Source organism: Saccopteryx leptura, chromosome 4 (genome assembly GCF_036850995.1).
Source record: "Saccopteryx leptura isolate mSacLep1 chromosome 4, mSacLep1_pri_phased_curated, whole genome shotgun sequence".
In the NCBI taxonomy this organism is placed as follows: Eukaryota; Metazoa; Chordata; class Mammalia; order Chiroptera; family Emballonuridae; genus Saccopteryx; species Saccopteryx leptura.
In genome coordinates, this window is record NC_089506.1 from 130,817,783 (window position 1) to 130,841,881 (window position 24,099).

A 24,099-nucleotide genomic window follows, 5' to 3' on the forward strand; every position below is an offset into this window, starting at 1 on the left:
GTGCGGGGGACCCGGGTTCGATTCCCGGCCAGGGCACGTAGGAGAAGCGCCCATTTGCTTCTCCATCCCCCCCCTCCTCCTTCCTCTCTGTCTCTCTCTTCCCGCAGCCAAGGCTCCACTGGAACAAAGATGGCCCGGACGCTGGGGATGGCTCCTTGGCCTCTGCCCCAGGCGCTAGAGTGGCTCTGGTCGTGGCAGAGCGACCCCTCGGAGGGGCAGAGCATCACCCCCTGGTGGGCAGAGCATCGCCCCTGGTGGGTGTGCCGGGTGGATCCCGGTCGGGCGCATGCAGGAGTCTGTCTGACTGTCTCTCCCCGTTTCCAGCTTCAGAAAAATACAAAAAAAAAAAATGTTCTGGTTCTAATGAAATGTGTTGTAATCAGTTATTGGTACCTTTCTGCTAAGCACTTTGAATACCAGAGTCAGTTTTGTTTTTATTAGCACCCTTAAAACGAAAGTCAGAAAAAAATATTTAAGAGAATAGTAAAACATATCTAAGAATAGTATAACTTATCTGTGTCTGTGTTTCTGGAACTGTTTTTCCATGGAAGTGAGAAAAGCATATATGCATCATTTCAGATTTATTATAAAAAGCATTAAGTGCATTGACAGTGATGCTTATAGATTTAAATTTGGGGAGGAGAAAAAGTAGTGTATTACCATAATTTCCTTCTTGTCTCAACATCAATGTCAATTGAATACATCTCATACCAGAGGGTCAGCAAATTTTATAAAGGGCCAGACAATAAATACTTTCAGCCTTGCTGGCCATAGCCACTGAGCTCTGCCATTGTGATACCTAGGCAGTGATCAACAATGTATAAATGAATGAATGAATGAATGAATGTGGCTATGTTCCAGTAAAACTTTATTTATGGGCATTGAAATTGGAATTTCGTACAATTTTTTTTTTTTTTTTTTTTTACAGGGACAGAGAGAGAGTCAGATAGAGGGAGAGATAGGGACAGACAGACAGGAATGAAGAGAGATGAGAAGCATCAATCATCAGTTTTTCGTTGCGACACCGTAGTTGTTCATTGATTGCTTTCTCATATGTGCCGCGGGCCTTCAGCAGACTGAGTAACCCCCCGCTCGAGCCAGTGACCTTGGGTCCATGCTAGTGAGCTTTTTGCTCAAGCCAGATGAGCCCACGCTCAAGCTGGCAACCCCGGGGTCTCGAACCTGGGTCCTTCTGCATCCCAGTCCGACGCTCTATCCACTGCGCCACCGCCTGGTCATGCAGGAATTTCGTACAATTTTAATGTCACAAAAATGTTATCTTTCTTTTGATTTTTTTTCAATTATTTAAAAATGCAAAGCAACTCTTAGCTCACAGACTATACAATAACAGGCAGTGAACTAAATTTGGTTCACAGGTATAGTTTGCTGGTACCTGATTATGCATGAATTAAGATACTCATTACATGTCAGTTAATAATATAGACAACTCTTTCTGAACACATTTTTTTTTTTTTGTATTTTTCTGAAGCTAGAAACCAGGAGAGACAGTCAGACAGACTCCAGCATGCACCTGACCGGGATCCACCCGGCACGCCCACCAGGGGGCGATGCTCTGCCCCTCCGGGGCGTCGCTCTGCCGCGACCAGAGCCACTCTAGTGCCTGGGGCAGAGGCCAAGGAGCCATCCCCAGCGCCCAGGCCATCTTTGCTCCAATGGAGCCTTGGCTGCAGGAGGGGAAGAGAGAGACAGAGAGGAAGGAGAGGGGGAGGGGTGGAGAAGCAGATGGGCGCCTCTCCTGTGTGCCCTGGCCGGGAATCGAACCCGGGACTTCTACACGCCAGGCCGATGCTCTACCACTGAGCCAACCGGCCAGGACCCGAAAACATTTATTTTTATAATATATAGATTATTACCAAATAAAAGATTAAGAAAAGTTCCACCTTTTTCAGACTATATATTGATAACTAAAATAAAATAGGAATAATTAGCACAATTATTTTCTAAAATACCTAAATGTATTTATACAAGGGTAGGCAAAAGTAGGTTTACAGTTGTGAGTAGACAAAAGTTTATTCTTGTATTAATATTTATTAATTATTGTACTATTTATATTACAACTGCAGACCTACTTTTACTCACCCCTATGTAAGGAGGGAGTTACTTTAAGGATTCTACACCATTTATTAAAGTAATATTTGATGGAAGATTAAAATAATATATTTCTTTGGGTCAATTATAGCTAAGGGTTAAGCACATTTGGCCTTTGATTTTTAATCCTGTACTAAGTACTAGGCTCAATTCTATGGATTATAGGTAAAATAGATTCATTTTCTATGGTTTACTGGTTAAATAAGACAATACTGTAGCTTTCTGATTATATAACTTTACTAGTTGAGAAATATAATTGGTTTAAAATATGCTAATTTTAAAGATGAAACTGTATCTCTGCTTATAACTATTTTCTGGTAATTTTTATAAATCACATATCTAAATAGATATGCTGTAAAATAAGCCAAGCAAAATGAGATACAAAGATAGCATTTTATGTACTGCAAATCTTCATTTTCTGAAGTACAGAAACAGAACAGACTGACAGTGCTTAAAAGTGGTGAAGCGGCTGTGGACTAAAGCATAGAGGCCGGAAAACATTGTTTCATATGTTTTGCATGGCTGTGTTCGCTTTGAACCAGTAATGCAGGTGTTGAACAAGGTTTATTCTTAAGCACTTATTTGATATTCCATGTTTTATTTTTCAATTCTCATTTAAATTTTATAATTCAATCATTTTGAACTGCTATGTTTAAAAAGAAGTTTTCCAACTTTAATCTTAATAATCTCAAAAAAAGCAGACATGCTATGTCATAAAATAACTATTAGTGACTAGTTTGTATCCTATAAATCTAACTTGAGTTGATAATATGGTCCATTACCAGCTAACTGCACAGAGTATTTTTCATTTTACACTCTTCAGTTACTTTTTAGTGAAGTGTTAAAAAATATGAAGCTTTTCTCCTCTCTAAAATTGCACGCTGTCTGTCTGTTATTAGGGGAGATAACAGCTCTTATAAATGTTTCAGTAAGCGCTAAGTAGACAGTTATGTGCACTCTCATTCCACGCTTATTTGCTTACTGTAATAAACTGATAAAATATGTGTGGTTTGTCTCTGTGTATCTACAGGCATCATGAATCACATAGATTTCCTTTAGAAATAATGTTGTATCTGTAGAATTGATTGGTTATTTTCATAAACCATCTAAAGGTACACAAACGAGTTTTATTATTTAAACATATGCCATGTGAAGATTTGTAGAGGATTATTACATTGTTATTTGATGCTTTTTGTTTGATTAACTCCAGCAGAAGGCTTTTTATTTTCAAGTTATTACAGTTACTGAACTAATTACCTCCTCAAGAATCATAGTGAGGATAGCCCAAACTATTTGCTTATAATGCAGCTAGAGTGTTAATTCTTTGACCATTAGCAGTTAAATAATTAAATCAAAATGAATGTTTTCAAATATTATCTTTCCTACTATCCTGTTTATCTGAGTTTTAATATTTAATGGGAAATAATGCTATTACCTAAAGCTAGATGTTTTGAGGATTAGTGTTTGTATCATAGAAGTCTTTCTAGTTAATGTTTTTCTTTATGTGTGCCTTCAAGAAATATGTATTTATTCATATTTTTTACAATTATATGTAACAGAACATTTCTGGCCAAGTCATATCCTAAAACCAACAAATATTAATATTGATAATCTCCACTTATCACCACAGTATGCTCTATAAGACTAATATTTTCAGAAGCCATGTTATAATTGAGCACTCAGCATCTAATAAAGTATAGTTATGATAAACACTAGAGGTATAGTATCTGTAAATCTCTATAATAATTTAACATAGTAAAATTATGCTTTCATATTTGAAAATGGATAAAATTGTTCTATACATTGAACCTAAAAATGGAGAATAAATGGGGAGACAGATAAACATAATAAATAAGAAAATTTTATAAATATATATATATGTAGAGAGAGAGAGAGAGAGAATATGAAGTGGCTATGGAAACAGAAAAGGGGGAATAGAAGGAAAAGATGCAAGTGGGTTAAGCCTCATTAAGAAGGGAACATTTGAGCAAAGATAGATCAGAACTGGAGGATCTGGAGAAAGTACAAACCAGGAAGTGGGGACCTGTGCCGAGGGCTTGTGGTAGGAGCGTTACTGGTGTGTGCAAGACACAGCAAGGAAGGCAGGGTACCTGCAAGGGAGTGAGTCATGGGTTCAAGAGTATTAGGAAATGAGGTTAAAGAAACATAACGGGGCTTGGCCATCTGGGCCCATATAGACCTTTCTTTATAAGGAGTTTTGGCTGCTACTCTTAATGAAATTTGGGGTGATTGGATGGTTTTGAATAGGAGGAGACATGATGTAACTATTTTAATGGATTCATCCTGGCTGCTATATTTAGTCTGTGCTGTCTAGAGTGCAGGAGTAGAAGCAAAGAAACTAGTTAGATGACTGTTGGAATAGTCTAGATGTGAGATGGTGGTGGCTCAGACAAGGATGGTATCAGTAGAAGTAATGAGAAATGGTCAGATTTTACTTCATTCATTCAAATAACTATGGATTCCCTCACATATCTGTCTCTTGGGTGCTAGCTCTAACTTTCGTGTTCTCTTAATCTACTAATCCTATTTGTGTCATGGTTGATTTACTTAGTTCTCCTCAGCTAAACAGTAAACTCCTTTAGGACTGGGATACTCTGTCTTTGTATCATGGTCCTCAGTACAGTGGTTGGCACAAATAACTCAAATGTTAATTGTTGAAAGAGTGCATTAATAAATGAATGCTTAGTAATTTCTTTGCGTTTGAAATAGTGGTGATCGTATTGGACTGGGAGTCCCAGAATTCCACCCCAGATGCCACGGGACACAGAGTCAGAGAACAAAGAAAGGGGAAGTGTTACTCCATTCTGAGCAGGGGCTTTGCTCTAACCCAGTGTAGACCTCCAGTGAGTTAGAATGGTCACGTCAGGGACTCCTCTTTCCTATAGAACAGCAATTTTCAACCATGTGCCACAAGAATTTTTAAAATCTGCAGTAACTGTCTATTTAGTTCTTTTCCTTTAGATTATCAGTAGCTGTCCAATGTGAATAAATCAAAATTATACCTATTTTTTTGTCAGAAGGGCAAAAAATTTCGTTTATTTTTTGGTGTGCCACAGAATCCTAGTAATTAAGTTTATATGTGCCTCAACATGAAAAAGGTGGAAAATCTCTGCTCTTGAAGGTAGGACTAAGGAGCCGTGAACCAAAGCAAGCTCTTAGGTTGAACCATATGAATTAGTAATTCTACTGTTTTGACTTAGAGAATTGATAATTTATAGCATTCAACCTAGTCAGAGGCCATATCTGAGTCTCAGTCTCAGCATTCCATGTCTAGCAAGGCTTTAGGGAAAGGAACAAGAGAGTACATTCTTCCATAATAACTTTTTACCCTGCTCACCCAAGTAGTGTCCTGAAAGGTGACTGATCCTATCAGTAGATGAGGAAGGGAGGTAAATGATAGAAACCCAGTTTGAACTAACATAAGCAAAAAAAGAAAGGGGGAGGGTTGTAGGGAAGTTACAGAACGGAATGCTAGATGGCATATTTTACAGAAAGCCAGGCTTCAGAAAGGGTAGGAATATATCCACTTCAAGAACCATGCCCATACAAATCAAAGATACCAGCATGATTCTGCCTCTCTTCTATGCTTTCGTTTGAACACTGCTTTATTTTTAGCTGAACAATAAGGCTGACTATAGCCACAAACTGTAGAGTTTTAAATTAGAAATTTTAGCCACTTGAGAGAGATTAGCTTGACTTCCTAGGTCCCAAATTCATAAATCTTCAGAAAAGGACTCATTGGGCCTTGTGTCCATTTCTGAACAAATTAATCATGGCCAGGTCATGAGGTGGCATGAGAATAAACCAGCTTCATCAAGAGCTGAATGTGGCCAGGTTCCTAGAAGATGGTAGGATGTGTTGAGTAGACAGTCCCATACATAACCCCCAACTAGGGATAAAAGACAACACTTAGTCTTGAACCAGATAAAAACAACCCTGAATCATTGCACTCTTTTTCTTCAGTGCCACAGAACTTAATTGACACTTTCATTGTCACATATTAGACACATCATGATACTTCAGAAACCCATAGAAACAAGTAACCAGGTCGTATCATGGACTTCCATAAAGGAAAGTCAAAAGAAAAAAAAAAAGTAGTTTCTGCTATTTAAAGTAGTCTCTTTAGCAAAACCACTACCTCTGGTGGTGCCATTGTGTAGATTCCAAAAAGGCAACCCTTGAATAAGCTGGAATTTAAGCTCACATCTACCTTAGGTGCCACTGCATAGCTGTATATGATAGTCCTAGTGTTAATGTAGCTATTTGGAGTAAGTGGATCTGGAAATTGCTGAGTGACCAAAAATGGCTTAGGAGGTGGGTATTAAGAACTTTGAAGTATATAAGATGTTACCTACTTGCAAGAGAACAGTTAGCCTGAGACAATTTCATGGATACCGTAGAAGACACGGGGCAAAGGGCAATGATTACTCACAGCAATGCAGAGGCCCATCACTACAGAAGAGCATCGTTTGCATCACTTCTCTGTGTTCCAGTTCCTATGAGGTGACACCATGAAGGCCAGATGGTAACTGCACATGCAGTGTGTTGCTTTACACACACAGAGAAACCAGGATGTAGAAGATTCCAGTCTTTTATAAGGGGCTTTTAGCAAACCTGTCTAATTTTTGTCCCAGAGGGAGATATTTACCTGTGTGCAAAGGTGGTTTGCAATGTAAACATCCTTGAAAAAATTATCAAGAGCCTAATTATTAATGCCTTTGCTCAAAAAACATGTAGAAACTTAAAAGACCTGTTGAGAATTGTTTCCCCGAAACAGAAGGGGAGGCAGGAAGGAGGATATAACATTTGTGCCCCTAGAAGAGAGTTCAGCCATACTTTTTCTTTTTTTTTATTTAGTGAGAGAAGAGGTAGCAGAGAGACAGACTCACACATGCGCCCCGACTGGGATCCACCCAGCAAATCCACTAGGGGGTGATGCTCTGCCCATCTGGGGTGTTGCTTCGTTGCTCAGTAACCAAGCTCTTCTTAATGCCTGAGATGGAAGCCATGAAGCCATCCTTAGCACCTGGGGCCAACTCGCTCCAGTCGAGCCATGGCTGCAGGCGGGAAAGAGAAAGAGAAGGGAGGTGTGGAGAAGCAGATGGGTGTTTTGAACCGAGGACATCCACATGCTGGGCCAACGCTCTACCACTGAGCCAACTGGCCAGGGCCGGCATACTTTTTATGTAAAGGGTCCAGACAGTGAATATGTTAGGCTTTGCAGCTACTCAGTTCCACTATTGGAGATCAACAATATGTGAATGATTGAGTATGATTGTACTCCAATAAAACTGTTTAAAACAGGCAGCAGGCCATACATGATTTGTGGGCTGTATTTGCTTTTCCCTGCCCAAAAGGATCTGTTCAAACTTGTTAAATATCTATCTTTTTTTTTTACATCCTTATTTTCTTTTTTTTTTTTTTTTGTATTTTTCTGAAGTTGGAAACGGGGAGGCAGTCAGATTCCCACATGCGCCCGACCGGGATCCACCCGGCACGCCCACCAGGGGGCAATGCTCTGCCCATCTGGGGCGTTGCTCTGTTGCAACCAGAGCCATTCTAGCGCCTGAGGCAGAGGCCACGAGCTGTCCCCTAGCACCTGGGCCAACTTGCTCCCATGGAGCCTTGGCTGCGGGAGGGGAAGAGAGAGACAGAGAGGAAGGAGAGGGGGAGGGGTGGAGAAGCAGATGGGCGCTTCTCCTGTGTGCCCTGGCCGGGAATCGAACCTGGGACTCCTGTATGCCAGGCCGACGCTCTACCACTGACATTCTTATTTTCATAACCCAAATATAAGTCACTCTGTAGTTAACTTTTTTACATTTATAAATTATTAATATTTATAAAATGTGAAGTCAGGAAAACCATTTACAATGTTTAGTATCTTAGAATATAAGAATCTGCAGATCTGGAATATAGGTATTTAATCAGATGTACAAATTATTGAACTAAAATCTTGCTTTCCTGTCAGGATTAATTGTATTACATATGGACATTGTTGAAGGATATATGGAACCTACTGGTTTTATTGAACAAAATATTACCTGTAGTTGATCTATATATTGAAAGAGATTGGCGTAATATGAACTTAGAAAACAGAACTTAAAGCAATCAAACATTTTCAGTTAGCCCTTGTCTGTAGTTAAAAAAAAGTATATACTGCCTGACCAGGCAGTGGCACAGTGGATGGAGCGTCAGACTGGGATGCAGAGGACCCAGGTTCGAAACCCCAAGGTCACGGGCTTGAGTGCTGGCTTCTCCGGCTTGAGCATGGGATCGCTGGCTTGAGCCCAAAGGTCACTGGCTTAAGCAAGGGGTGACTTGCTCTGCTGTAGCCCCCACCCCATCAAAGCACAAATGAGAAAGCAGTCAATGAACTACTAAGGTGCCACAGCGAAGAACTGATGCTTCTCATCCTCTTCCTGTCTATCCCTATCTCTCCCTCTCTGACTCTCTCTCTCTCTGTCAAAAACAATAAAAAAGTTAATATTATTATCACCCAGTGCCCTATCTGATTCTGTTTATTGTGGAAGAGCATAGAACTCTGTATATTATCACAGGTATCAGGATTTCATGGAGGACATTTGTAGGTGTTGAGTTTATCAGAGACTGTGTCTGAAACTTGGTTTAGTGTGGAAGGGTAATTAGAGAGAGTCATACTTTTGTCTTCCTTTGCATGTACATCTTCTGACTATTTTAATAAAGGTGCAGAATTTTAAGACAAAGTAGAAAACAATATTTAGGCTGCATGTTCCAGGGTTAGATTGGGAGAGAGAATAAACCCACTGAGACATGTGGCTGGCTCTTCGGTGCCCTAAGGCGTGGTGCGCCTTCTCCACACCTCCTGTAATGTGTGGGTGGCCAGTTCCTCGCTGCTTGTGCACCACACCCCTGCTTCTGTCCTGCTTTCCTCATTCTACTCTGCACTTGCCTCTCTCCTCCTTTCAGCTTGACTTACCCATATTGTAGGCAGCCCAAGCTTTCATGAGGTTTTTATTCCCTTTTTAATTTTTCAATTATAGTTGATATATGTACATTATCATATTAATTTCAGGTGTATGACTTATGAAGTGATTCCCCTGCTGAGTCTGGTACTCACCTGACACCATACATAGCTATTACAATGTTATTGACTATACTCCCCATAGACTACTTTATATTCCCATGACTGGCTACGTCAACATGTATTTAAGAATATAACAAAAACTGTGTCTCTGGAACAATGAAGGAAAAAACCAACTACCACATGGTTACTGTCTTCAATGTGCTTTTCATCTAATTAGGAGAATAAACATAAGATACTGAAAAATATAATTATCCAGTTAAGGGCCTGTATTTAAAGTTGATTGTCATAGCTTTAGTGACATGGGAATTTATGAGGGAAAAAAAAGGTTTTTTTTTCCTGAGAGTAAATTTTTTTTTTTTTTTTTTTTTTGTATTTTTCTGAAGCTGGAAACGGGGAGAGACAGTCAGACAGACTCCCGCATGCGCCCAACCGGAATCCACCTGGCACGCCCACTAGGGGGCGATGCTCTGCCCCTCCGGGGCGTCGCTCTGTTGCGACCAGAGCCGCTCCAGCGCCTGGGGCAGAGGCCAAGGAGGCATCCCCAGCGCCCGGGCCATCTTTGCTCCAATGGAGCCTCGGCTGCGGGAGGGGAAGAGAGAGACAGAGAGGAAGGAGAGGGGGAGGGGTGGAGAAGCAGATGGGCGCCTCTCCTGTGTGCCCTGGCCGGCAATCGAACCCAGGACCTCTGCACGCCAGGCCAACGCTCAACCACTGAGCCAACCGGCCAGGGCCTAAATATTTAAATATAATATATATACATACTTGTGTAAACTCACACACATGTTCTGTGTCCCTTTGCTTATTTTTATGATGCCTACTATGTCTGGATGTTTACTGCTAAAGATTGCTGTCTTGCATTGTGTTAATAAACAGTCCCAGGGTTTGTAAAGGAAATAGGGCTTACTGTGAGAACTGAAACAAAAGACTTTTAAAAATAATTTTTATACAAGGAAAAGAAAGTAAGTTTAGAAGTGAAAGTGCTTTGAAAACTTAAAATGCTAGCCTGTTGTTCTGATCATCAGTGGGCCAAAGTAGAGTACACAGACCAGTTGCTCCACTACTTTATATAGCCAGAATTTTACATAAATACCCAAGTATTTTTTCTACTTTACAAATAAACTCTTCTATACGTTAAGACAGTTATTGTAATTTTTTCACCTTTGTAAGTTGAACTATGGAAAAGGAATACTATACTTTAATGATGCTTTGAAGATACTTGCTCATTTTGTGTGTGATATTTAACTTTTGGATTTTTGTTGGTGAATCTTAAATTATTATTAATAAGGTTTTAATGTCATCAGGTTTCTGTGGCATAGTGGACATGTTGAATAGATTAATATGTACTTCCATAATTATAATAGAAAACCTAGTTTGGGAGAACACACTTGTTTGGAAACAGTCTTGATTAGACATGCTTAATTACAAATCGTTTTTTTTTTTTTAAGCTTACCCATGTCATGTCAAGCCACGTGCAATGCTCTGACTTTGACTGAAAAAAATAGCCAAAACATGATTTTAGAATGGACTGTTTTTCTTCATTTAATATGTGGCCTCTGATTTCACTCATGATTGAGAATTTAACTAAAACAGTTTAAAGTTCAGTGGAAGGATAAACAGAGAATTAAGTCAGATGGTACTGGGCAGGATGGGGAGAGGATTGAGGGACCTTTTGTTTTGCCATATAATTTAATCGTATTGTAGGGCTGTAAGAAATAAAACAACGTGGTACTGGATTAGCAGCTAATTCAAGGTCCAAAAATGTCACCAAGTATATAAATAATTAGAATGTTTTCACTTTAACATCATTGAGGAAAGTCTAACATTAAATCATGTACAGAGTATTGGTTAAGTACTATATTTAGAAAAGAATACTTAAATATAGAGTCAGTAGGCCTAAATTGGTTTCATATGAATTAAAAAAGTGGGACCATGAAAGCTCAAGAAAGCAAATGTAAGTGAGGAAGTTACCAGATCTCAAAGTAGGGAAGAGCTTGTTAATCATTAGAGCAGAGGAAGAAGCCACTTAAAGCAGTGGTCCCCAATCCCCGGGCCATGGACTGGTACCAGTTTGTGGGCCATTTGGTACTGGTCCGCAGAGAAAGAATAAATAACTTACATTACTTCCGTTTTATTTATATTTAGGTCTGAACAATGTTTTATTTTTTTAAAATGAAAAGAAAAAAAAAAGACCAGATTCCCTCTGTTACATCCGTCTAAGACTCACTCTTGACACTTGTCTCGGTCACATGATACATTTATCCGTCCCACCCTAAAGGCCGGTCCGTGAAAATATTTTCTGACATTAAACCGGTTCGTGGCCCAAAAAAAGGTTGGGGACCACTGACTTAAAGGATGTCGTAGTCTTCAGTTTACAGTGAAAGAAATTCAAGGTGAAAAACATTCAAGGAATCCCAATTGGAAATGAAGGTACAAAATGTTCATTATTGGCAGATAAGACTATCTTACAGTTCAAAAGCCTGAAAAAAATCAACTGACAAATTATTAAAACTAATAAAATTAGCAAGATGTCCAAATATAGTGTATCTTGAAAAACCTAACAAAAATGTTTATAAACTCTAAAAAGTATTGAACATATTTATATAACTGGGATTATTCTCTTATTAGACTAATGTTTTCAAAATATTTTTATATATGCCTGCAGAGTACAGAAAAATTAATACTGTTTTGAAGGCATTTACTTTCCATGTTTATATAATTTCTGACTTAATTTCTGTGTGTGATGTCCTGCTAATGTTTACTATTTATGTAGTACGTATGGAGAGCCAGGGTTAATGTCATAAAATTTTGCATATTTTCTAAGAATTATCAACTATATTTACTAATTCATCTTTTTTCTCCTTTTCCCCATGTACAATAGGTCAGTACTCCTGTCTTTGTACCAATGAAATCTCATGTGCTGCTTCATCGAATGAGTGGAAAAGGACTAGCTGCCCATTATTTCTTTTCAAGACAGCCTTGCATTTTTGGTGCTAAGATGGTCTCTGTACAAATAACATTGAATAATACTACAGATCGAAAGATCGAAAATATCCACATAGGAGGAAAAAAACTTCCTGTAGGCATGGAAATGTATATTTTTAATCCAATAGGTAAATATGCTCATTTAAACCTTTAACTGTATTTGATAATGTGTTTATTTTAAAAGTAAAGTAGAATATGTGTTATTTTATTGACTATTTGCATATTCAGTTTATATTTGTTTTCCCTTTTTAAACTGAATTTATTGTACAAAATAAAACATTTCTTTGCCCTTAGTGAATTGGACGCAAGGAAGGGTAACGTCAGTATTACTGAGGGGCTGATCAGAAGAATCAGAATTGCCCGACATTTTACCTCTCTGCATCACCCTCCCCCACCTCTGTCCCTCAGTTTTGTTCCTGCATGATTGTCGTCTGGCTCTGTGAGGACAGTACCTCCGTTTCTCCCCTTCCCTGTTTTCTTTCACATGCTGTAAATTGAAAAGTGAAGGCAGTGAAGAATCAATGGATGTATACTATTCTGTTTGTTTTCCTTTCCATACACACAAATACAATAGCCCAGCATATTACTGGTGTTTAGACACGTTGTATTTTTTAAACATCTTTAATATATGTTGCCACCATTTAAAAATCAAGGTGTTTTTACATAAAAAATAAATAAAAACAGCTCAGAAGTCTCATTATTCTTGGAATAAAACACAAAATGCAGTGCTGGGTCTTTATTGCCATGGGCACCACAACCAGCTGGCGAGCGGCTGCCCTCAGGTGCCGCGAGTGCTTCCCAGGCTCCCCCAGTGCCCCTGGCAGGGTATTGTCTCACCAGCTGCCATTCCCTTCCATTGTGCAAGTATTGTACCCAGAATACACTTTTAAAGTTTAAGTGTAATAATTGTATGTCTTACTTTGATGTTAAAATAGGGTAATAATTAGAATGTCTGTCTCTATTTCTTTTTTGTGTAAGTGGAGACATCCCTGAAGTTTTATTGGAAAAAGCTTCAGGCAGAATCTCAAAAGTAATATAAGATTCTGTTATTGAATCTTTGAAATGTTATAATCAGAAAGTTCCAAATAGTTCCTTTTTATAATACTTGAGTTAAGCAAAGTCTTTTAACCAGTTCTATGCTTTCTTTACTTGTTTTGCATAGCTTTTCTATTTTTCCTCATCTCCACCTGAGCTCTTTGACATTGTTGAATCCTCTTGTGTAGTTTTCATGAGTCATTCAGTAAAGAAGTCATTCTTTGTGTTAAATCTTTATACAAAGGAATAAAACAATTTCTAATAGATGGCATATGCTAGAGTTTTATAAGGATCCAAACTAAAGTAAAGATAAAGTAAGGTGAGTTCAGAATCCACTTATCACCCTTTTTTAAAAAATTAATTTGGTAATTAAGACACCATTTAATGAATACAGAGTGTCCTGATTTTTAATATTTTTTAAAGTTAATATAGTAATATAATTATTTTGTGAATATCACAGTTTGTATTCTTTGATTGCTTAAAATTCAGCCTTTTTTTACTTAGTAAAAAAATTAAGAAGTGTCAAGCAGCTGATATATGAATTGTCCGAAGATTGAAACTGTTATCAAAGGTTAGAACAGTAGAACAGTATTAAAATTTCTTTGAGCTGGCATAATGAGTTGATGACTTGAACTTTTGCTGGCCTATGTAGACTAGAAGAAATAAATATAAGAAATTTAATAGTATGGACCTGTGGTGGCGCAGTGGATAAAGCGTCGACCTGGAAATGCTGAGGTCGCTGGTTCGAAACCCTGGACTTGCCTGGGCAAGGCACATATGGGAGTTGATGCTTCCAGATCCTCCCCCCTTCTCTCTCTCTGTCTCTCTCTCCTCTCTCTCCCTCTCTGTCTCTCTCTCCTCTCTAAAAATGAATAAATAAAAAAAATTAAAATAAAATAAAATAAAAAGAAATTTAATAGTATGGCCATAATAGAAAAAATATGAATATATAACATTGCCTTAGTACTAGTTGTAGGCTTTTCTTTTTTTAGGCAAATAATTTTTACGACTATAATGTTTCATTTATTTCATTGGCGTTTAGTGAATACCCTCAATATACAAAGCTCTTTCCCATGCAGTAGATATTTGTATGTAACTCCACCTAGTCTCTTTTATCAATAGATTACAATAGAGTTACAGAGTGTGATATATCTTAATTACTTCTCCAAAACATCTTAAAACAGTAGCAAAAACAGATAACTGTATTTTTGTGTTTTATGAAATAAGGGAAGTAAGATAATTATTTTATTTAATAAGTATACTGTATGTGCATATGTTAAGGAGTTCAGCAGATTTCTTATTTGTCACCATCTGTTTTCTTTTTGTCTATAACACGTATTGACTTTTGTCTAGATTTTGCCCTGCCTTTATTATGAAACTGAATTCCTTGAAAGAATATTGGAAATAATGGGACACTTTTCCCAAAGAGACCAGTATATAAGAGATGTAAAACACAAAGAGAGAATAGTCTTAGGCTGTTCATTGACTATATTCAGTGGCTTTATGTTAACAATTGACAAGTTTCAGTCCAGTTAAGATTTCACTACAGCTGTCACATCAAAGTAGATGGCATCCTGTGTGATTTCATTTTTCATTTTGAATGGTGTGTGGTGTGACAGAGCCAGTGTTTTTAGCCATTTCTATATGACCCTCATGTATGGATCAGTGATCCAGAGAATATCCAAATAAAGAAACCTGATTGAGTAAACTTCCCCAATGTAGTAGGGAATTCAATGTAGTAGTAAAAATTCATTATATGAATAATTTTATGCTGATCACTTTGTTCTTGAAGCATTCATATATTAAAACATACCATTGATCATAAGCTGTTCTTTAGGATTAGTATGGCACTAAGACTCAAATTTAATTATCTCAAGTCTAAAGACGATACCAAACTATATCAGAGTGCTATCAACAAGGCATCTTTAGAACTGTCACTTTGTCAAATGAAATACAAGGGTACATAATTTAGAGAGATCTAAACCATAAATGCCATCATGTTATACAGCATTTGCTGGCAGTGGTTATTCGGCTGCAAACTAGACCAGACCCAGAGGTGGATAAGGTCGGTTGAGGCCGCAGGCACAGAAGAAAGTATTGAGCCCCTTACATTAGAAAAAAGTCTAAAGTTGGGGTTTTGTGGGGCCCTTCAGAAGTCAGGGCCCAGGGCATGTGCCCGGTGCACCTGCCATTAAATTTGCCTCTGACCAAACCCCAGTATATCATGGCACAGAAGAAAGCATTATGGATTCACTAAAGAATAGTCTTGAACAATGTGATGACAGAGCTGTGAATTGATAAGCTGTAGTTTTAGGAAAAATGCAAAAAAATAAGTATTATAGTTATTTATTCTACAATAACACCTGTTTGCCAAAGATTTTGACAGCAAGTCATCTGGTACTTGTGTAGCATCCTGGTAAAAAGTTTATAAACAGCCTGACCAGGCGGTGGCACAGTGGATAGAGCGTCAGACTGGGATGCAGATGACCCAGGTTCGAGACCCCGAGGTCGCCAGCTTGAGCACGAGCTCACCTGGTTTGAGCAAAAGCCCACCAGCTTGAACCCAAGGTCACTGGCTCCAGCATGGGGTTACCCGGTCTGCTGAAGGCCCACGGTCAAGGCACATATGAGAAAGCAATCAATGAACAACTAAGGTGTTGCAACGCGCAATGAAAAACTGATGATTGATGCTTCTCATCTCTCTCCGTTCCTGTCTGTCTGTCTCTGTCTATTCCTCTCTCTGACTCACTCTCTGTCTCTGTAAAAAATAAATAAATAAATAAATAAATAAATAAATAAAGTTTATACACAAATGAAATTCAAACTGGAAAAATCAACTTACATACCACAAAACAAACCAATAACATTTAAAAATCAAGATCAAACAAGCACCCTCTTGTGATGTCTAGCTTTTATTGAGTCTATAAGACATAAAGATACTTCTTGATAAAATAAGCTTATTGAATTATTCTTTTTTCCCACTATACCATCTTTTCTGTCATGGTTAACATTTAATGGCAAATCATACTTATGAACAACCATAGGATAACCACAGTCTACTGTATCAGATTGTGTTTGCTAAAATATAACCACATCTATCTAATAAGATATATACAGAATAGATAAAGCTAAATATAATACTATACCATATGACTACACTTACACTGAAGACTTTTGGCGAAATGGAAATCAATATTGGATGATTTCTATTTAAATATATAATATATGCATAAATATTTATACTAAGTAGGTATATATTTAAGAACCCCCGTTATTCTTATAATATACAGCCAGACTTTGGAATCACAAACAATAAAATTTTGTTATTCTTAAGTTTTATCATTGTCATTTGAAAAACACCAGTGTTGTACATATACTGATAGTTATTTCTTGGGATAGATAAAGCTTCAGAAATTACAAATCTATAAAATGTCATTTTATTGGTTTTTCAAGATAATCTAATCTGTTACTAAATTTTCTTTAGTAATTTTCTTAAGTGATTCTTTGAATTAGACTTACGGTTGGTTCCTGTAATGCCAGTTGTCTTGGTTAATTTCTGAGTACACAAATTAATTTCTTCCAGTTTTGCTTTTTTTTTTTTTTTTTTTTGTATTTTTCTAAAGAGAGAAGCAGGGAGGCAGAGAGACAAACTTCTGCATGAGCCTGACTGGGATCTACCCAGCATGCCCACTACGGGGCGATGCTTTGCCCATTTGGGGCATTGCCACATTGCAACCAGAGCCATTCTGGCACCTGAGGTGGAAGCTATGGAGCTGTCCTCAGTGCCCGGGCCAACTTTGCTCCAATGGAGTCTCGGCTGTGGGAGGGGAAGAGAGAGACAGAGAGGAAGGAGAGGGGGAGGGGTGGAGAAGCGGATGGGCGCTTCTCCTGTGTGCCCTGGCCGGGAATCAAACACATGACTTCCACATGCTGGGCCGATGCTCTTACCACCAAGCCAACCGGCCAGGGCCAGTTTTCCTTTCTTTTATTGATTTTTTTTTTCTAGAGAGAGGAAGGGGGAAAGAGAGAGAGCAAGAGTGAGAAAGACATCAGTTTGTTATTCCATTTATTTATATATTCATTGGTTGATTCTTACATGAACCTTGACTGGGGATGGAACTTGCAACTTTAGTGTATTAGAACGATGCCCTAACCAACTGAGCTACGTGGGCCAGGGCCAGTTTTTCATTTAAAAATTTTTGCATTTTGATTTTTTTTTTCCAGTGGAAATTTGGAACATTGTTTAAAGTTTACTTTTTTATATCGAGATAAATATTCCATTGTTTTAAATACATAATCTCTTAAAATCACCCACAGTTCATTACAGTTGTTCCATGCAGGCCTAAATTTATTTTCTTTTCACCTTCAGTGCCTATAAAGACAATATTATAAAACATGACATTCTCAGGATGAGATACATTTCTGAAACAAAATGATACAATATGTTCATTGAAAAATGTCCAGAATTAAATTGTGAAAAACAAACCCTTCAAGCAGAATAGTGAAATTACTTTATAATTTGCTTTAATATTCTTAATTTGAAAGTGTTATAAACCATCATTAAATTTGACTATTTTAACCAAACTACAAATATTACGTAAGTTTTCAGTGTTTAGTTTGCCTCTTTTTTACATCCTCTATGTTTTTATATCTAAATTATCTAATTTCCTAGACTCTCTGGACCCTGAGGGATCCATTACAGTTTCAATGGGTATTGACTTTTGTGATTCCACCCAGACTGCCAGTTTCCAGTTGTGGTAAGTACAATTGTTTTTCTGTATTTTATATCACCTGTAAAGGATAGCAGATCAAACTAAGCTTTCAGCAGCTTTTCTCTTTGAGAGACAAAAAGATTTAAACAAGTGTGCCTTTCTTTGACATTGGTTAGTTATACTGTCATGTAATAATTGTATAAATTTTGTACAGTATATGTGTTTAATATGTGTTATACAACTAGCCACAACACTCTGTCATATGTGGTTTAAATTCATAGTTTGTTGGTCAAAGTAAAAAGCTACTGCTAAATAATTATTTTACTTCACAACTGCAGTTTTAGAAAAGTCAAGAGAAGTAAGAAAACAACAAAAAATTCCACAAAACTTTAATAATATTACTGAACAGCCCAGAGAAGATATATTTTTAAACATCTTATATGTTATGTTATCTTAAGCATCTGAAGTGGAGAATTATTGATTGTCAGTACCTAAAATCCATACATTTTTTCCTTTTTACTTTAATTTACAAACTGCTTTTTGATAAAATTCAAAAGAACATTTATGCATTTGGCAAAGTTTTAATTGATAAATATTATTTTAAAAAAGCTTTTCCTAGGATTGGGTTTTGTGATTATTAGTTTTATATAATATTTTATACATTTCTAATGAAATCCAGAAACTATTAGCAATTGGTACAAAGTATATAGTCATACATATTTAAGAATTATCTTTGAATTCTTATATTTTTCTGGTCTAGGATATGATTTGTTCTTTGGATTTGAAGTTTCTGTTTTTATTTTAAAAAGAATTGAGGCATTTTATCTGAGTTTTAATTAGCTTAAAGCAGAATTTGTTATGATAAAAATCTCCAAGTTTAGGAAATAGACTTTTAAAAATAAGTTTATAGATAAATATAGTCAACTTTTATTTTTTATATGCCTTTTCATTTTACCAGTAACTCAGGCCTAATATTATACCATTTATTGCTGAGAACTTACAATGATGAATATAAGTAATGTAGCATAACACATTGATTTTATGCAGATCATCACCTTTATGTTTTGGGAGGTCTGCTATATTAGTGATATATAAAAACTGATTACTTTTCCCAACATTGCCTAGTAATTGTTTATTATTTTTCTATTAGACAACACAGATCAATATTACTGAGCACAAGACTATGAGTAACATCACTCTAAATAGATTTGCCTCCAACACCAGAGGTATATTCATTTTAATGATTTTGACAATGTGAGCCCAATGACAAAGCTCTCATGCACTAAGTTAGGACAAAATTAAAAACTAAAAAGAATCTTTTTTCTTGTCAAGTTATCTGAAGGACATTATAGATTTCTATGTAATGAGGGTTTTTGTTTAACAAAAGACTATTTTCATTGCAAAGATTTTCTCTGTAGTTCTTTGGACGAGATTTGCATTTTGTCTTTCACAATTAACTAAGTCTCTTTAAATGTGTAGGTAATGTTTGACTTTTTCATCGTACATTGGGAAGTGTATATGAACAGTTTTTTCTCAGTTTCTTTTAAACTAATTTTAGGAAAATGATGAATGTATTTTACAAAGAAAACAACCTTTGTTATTTTAAGTATGTACATAATATGTTTTGCTGTTTTGAAGGTATAAAGTAATTATTTATTTTAGATTTCATTAAGCACATAAGCATACTAGATCAAAAAATTTTTTGTGTGTGTGTTCCAAAAAGAACACTTTGTCTTGCATCAAATGTAATTGATCCTGAAGGAGTGTAATCACAATTACTCACTTTCTTAATTGGCCTGCCCAAAATCAGAAAATGGAAACCGATCGACAGTGTTTAAATCAATAGCTTCATAGTAGTGCTAGTGGGGGTAGAGAGATAGTGGTAATGGGTAGATCAATTGGTCTTAGATGCCAATCACTGATTGTGCCTTTTGCATAATAAATAGCACTTTTTGCTTAGTGATGTGTGCTGTATTAGTCTTGGTTCAATAAAAGGTGGGGGGGAGGGAATAAGAATAGCTAATATTGAATTTTTTCCTTGAAATAATATATTATACACATCAATACATAAAATTATGGGTAATAAGAGCATATTTAATAAGCCACCAGAAATGCTATAAGTCTTTCAGGTATACTTCTATTTATTAAAAGAAAAGGAACAAAAGAAAATAATGCTACTTTAGCTTCCAGATTAATTCTAAATTATTATAGTCAATGAGATAGACAAATAGATAGATAGATAGATAGATAGATAGATAGATAGATAGATAGATAGATAGACAGATGATAGATAGGTATAGGCAGGCAGACAAACAGACAAATAGAGCTATTATATGTAGTTATATAGATACATGGATACTTGGTAAATATTAGTGTCTCTTTTAACTTTGAATTTTAAAGGGTCATAAGTCCTTGATTAAATTTATTGAGATTTAAAATTGGTATAATATACTCTCTAAAAGTAGGTGCGTTGCATAAACAGGTGATCAGCAGATGTTAATGTATTAACTAGTATGAAAATAACATGGCTAGATTCAAGTTAGAGGGCTGAGCTAAAATCCACACCCCTTTTTGCCCAAAATCCATTAAAAAGACACAAAATACATTTTTTAAAAAGGAAGACAGGGCCCTGGCCGGTTGGCTCAGTGGTAGAGCATCGGCCTGGCATGCAGGAGTCCCGGGTTCGATTCCCGACCAGGGCACACAGGAGAAGTGCCCATCTGCTTCTCCACCCCTCCCCCTCTCCTTCCTTTCTGTCTCTCTCTTCCCCTCCTGCAGCCAAGGCTCCATTGGAGCAAAGTTTGCCCGGGCACTGAGGATGGCTCTGTGGCCTCTGCCTCAAGCGCTGGAATGGCTCTGATTGTGGCAGAGCGACACCCCAAGATAGGCAGAGCATTGTCCCCTGGTGGGCATGCCAGGTGGATCCCAGTCGGGCGCATGCGGGAGTCTGTCTGACTGCCTTCCCGTTTCCAACTTCGAAAAATAAAAAAATTAAAAAGGAATACAGAAAGAAAAGAGAGGAAAGAAAGAAAGAAAGAAAGAAAGAAAGAAAGAAAGAAAGAAAGAAAAAAAGGAGAAAAGAAAAGAAAGAAAGAAAGTCATTAGCTAACCAGAAATTGTGAAGAATTATTGTCAGTTAGAAAACAGATGAGACCCTGGCCAGCGGCTCAGTGGATAGAGCACTGACTCAGTGTGTAGACGTCCCAAGTTCAATTCCCAGTCAGGGTACACAAGAGAAGTGACCCTTTGCTTCTCTTGCTCTCCCCTTCCACCTCCCCCTTCTCTCCCTTTTCCCTTCCTGCAGCCAGTGGCTTGATTGGAGCATGGCCCCAGGCATTGAGGATTGCTCAGTTGGTCCAAGTGCTTTAGCCTCAAGCACTAAAAATAGCTTGATTGATTCAAGCATCAGCCCTAGGGGGGGCGGCAGTTGCCGGATGGGTCTTGGTTGGGGCACAGGGAGAGTCTAACTATTTCTTCTCCTCTCACATTAAAAAAAAACAAAAACAATTGAGAGCAGATAAGCAATAACAGACAAAATAAAAACCATGGAGCCAAACTCATGAGAAAAAATTACTACAATGGTAAGAACAAATCTGGCAGAATATCAAGCATAAAGTGAACAAGTGAAAAAAGTTTGGGGTTTTAAAGAACCGCTTCTAATCTTCAGTTCTCCAACCTGACCCCCAGCAGCAGGCAATATACACATTTAATTGTAAACCTAAGAATTATAATTATACTGTAAAGAAAGTGAGCTACTTGCCACAAAGGACTTTTGGTGTGAATGTGGGAGTCCAAGAGAACAGCAGAGTTTTGAGTTTGTAGGAAGGAGGCAGGAATGGTTAGAGGTGAAATGAAACTCAGTTGTATCTAATAGGGTAATATTTTCTAGCCCTCTACCACTAGGATAAAAGCCAATGTTATGTCTGTTGGTGGAGGCATAAGGCTGTTGCCCACCTACATTTCAACTTTCAAGACTGTGCAACCAGTCATCTCACTCACTTAAGCGAGCTCCAGTCAGCCCCCCCGGAGACAGGAGACCCATAGTGATAAAACTCACTAACATGTATCAGGCAGTTGCAGTGTGCTAGGCACTGTTTAAATACTTGTATTGTATCTTTTTATTTATTTAATGCTTTTATAAAACGATCCTATGAGATAAGTATTATTATCCAGTGGTGGGAATTAAATAATTTTACAACCGGTTCTCTGCCCTAATGACCACTTTAAGTATTAAAAAAATGGTATGCTGGAAGGTAGTTTATTATTTTATGCATTAAATACTTAAGAACAATAAAAGAGGTATATAAAACTAGATTATAAGAGTTTTAAACTATTAATAAAAAAATTAAATAATACCTGACAAAAAAACAATAAAACTGTTAAGATATTTCTATATTGCTTCTTGATTGGCATCATCACTTGCAGTTTTTTTCATCTATGGATGGAATGAACATTACCAAAAGTGCTTAGAGTACGCTGTTGCACAGATGAGTGTTAAGAAAGAATAAGGAGCCTGACCAGGCAGTGGTGCAGAGGATAGAGCATCAGACTGAGATGCGGAAGATCCAGGATCGAAACCCTGAGGTCACTGGCTTGAGTGCAGCCTCATCTGGTTTGAGCAAGGCTCACCAGCTTGAGCCCAAGGTCATTGCCTTGAGCAAGGGGTCACTCAGTCTGCTGTAGCTCCCCCAGTCAAGAGAAAGCAATCAATGAACAACTAAGGTGCCACAACGAAGAATTGATGCTTCTCATCTCTCTCTCTTCCTGTCTGTTCCTATCTGTTCCTCTCTCTCTCTCTCTCTCTCTCTCTCTCTCTCTATGTCTGTGTGACAAAAAAAAAGAGTAAGGAATGTAAATTTGTGATTTCCACACTGGGCAGCTGCCCAGACATCCACCTTAGAGAGAACCCTGATTACAAGTGCCATTTTAACAACCAGTTCGCTGAACTCAACAAAAAATTAGATATCAGTTTTGTGGAACAAGTGTGAACCAGCTAAATCCCACCACTGTTATTATCCCTTTTTTAGAGGTAAGTAAACTGAAGCATAGGAAGACTATGGAACCGTAAGAAGGAGACGGCACTCGAGCTCCAGGTGTGCAGGCTTTATTAGAGGAGAAAGACCTGCCTGGGCGCTTCTCTGAAGGAAGGGCCCCAGAAACAGACTGAGGCAAAATTTTATAGGGTTGGGGATAGCCTCCAGCAAGGGTGTGCTGGTATGTTCGGCTTTCTGGAATACTCTTCCTTGGGGCGATCGACCAGCTTCCTGGAGCCCCTCTGTCCCAGGGGCGATTGTCCGGTAATTGAGGGTGAGGTCAGGCAGCCAAGCAGAACAGAAAAAGGGCAGTTGTAATTCCTGGTCAATTCATGTATCTATCGGAAACTTGCCTAGTATCTCATAGCTAATGGGTAGAAAACTTGCTGCATGTGTTAATGAAGCCTTGTCCTTTGTTATAAAAATAAGTGGACAACTTGGAGTGACCAGACTGTTGAGAGAAAGCATGAATTTGAAAGGGACGGCTGAAGATGACTACAAAGACTCACTGACCATGAAGGGAGCAGTTTGAGAAAGAGAAGAGATATCTTTAAAAGTTATAATTAACATCTGATTCAGGAAAACACTGCATCCATAAAACAAGAACATATTGCTTACTTTGAAAAAGGAGCCAGGAGAAAAATTTGGAAAGTATTCTTGGAGATTTAAAAACATAATGCCAAAGAAAATTTAGTAGATGAATAACAGAGTGGACACAGTTAATACTGATTTATTTTTTTGGAAGAGGGAGTCAATGAAATCAACTAGGATAGAAAGTTAAAAAACAAAACAAAAACAAGATGGAAAATATGAAAGGTTAAAAGAATCAGTTCATTTAATACAAAATCTAGAAGGAAAGAAAAGATACAATTGAAGGAAGAAATAAAGAAATAAATTATAAAAGAAAATTGCCTAAGGCAAAAGAAATTCATAAGCCTTTAGCTTGAAGAGACTCATCAAAAGCCAAATAGAATGACTGTGAACAAAATGACATCCTGATGAAATTTTTAATCAGGAAAAAACACTCTAAGATCCAGAGTAGAGGTGGGGAAAAACAGTTTACCTAAAAATGAACAAGAATGTAAATGGAATCAGATTTCTTATCAATTCTGTCGGCCAGAAAGCAAAGGGTATGACCTTTAAT

At 37.5% G+C, this 24,099-nt stretch overlaps 1 protein-coding gene across 1 annotated transcript in view; it reads left to right on the plus strand.

Annotated features, from left to right (window-relative positions):
• AP3B1 (adaptor related protein complex 3 subunit beta 1) overlaps nt 1-24,099 on the plus strand; it is a 315,994-nt gene that overhangs the window by 261,356 nt on the left and 30,539 nt on the right. The window contains exons 23-24 of the mRNA XM_066381706.1: nt 12,072-12,303; nt 17,883-17,967. Coding sequence (XP_066237803.1) covers nt 12,072-12,303; nt 17,883-17,967 — 317 coding nt within the window. The remainder of the gene's footprint in view (nt 1-12,071; nt 12,304-17,882; nt 17,968-24,099) is intronic.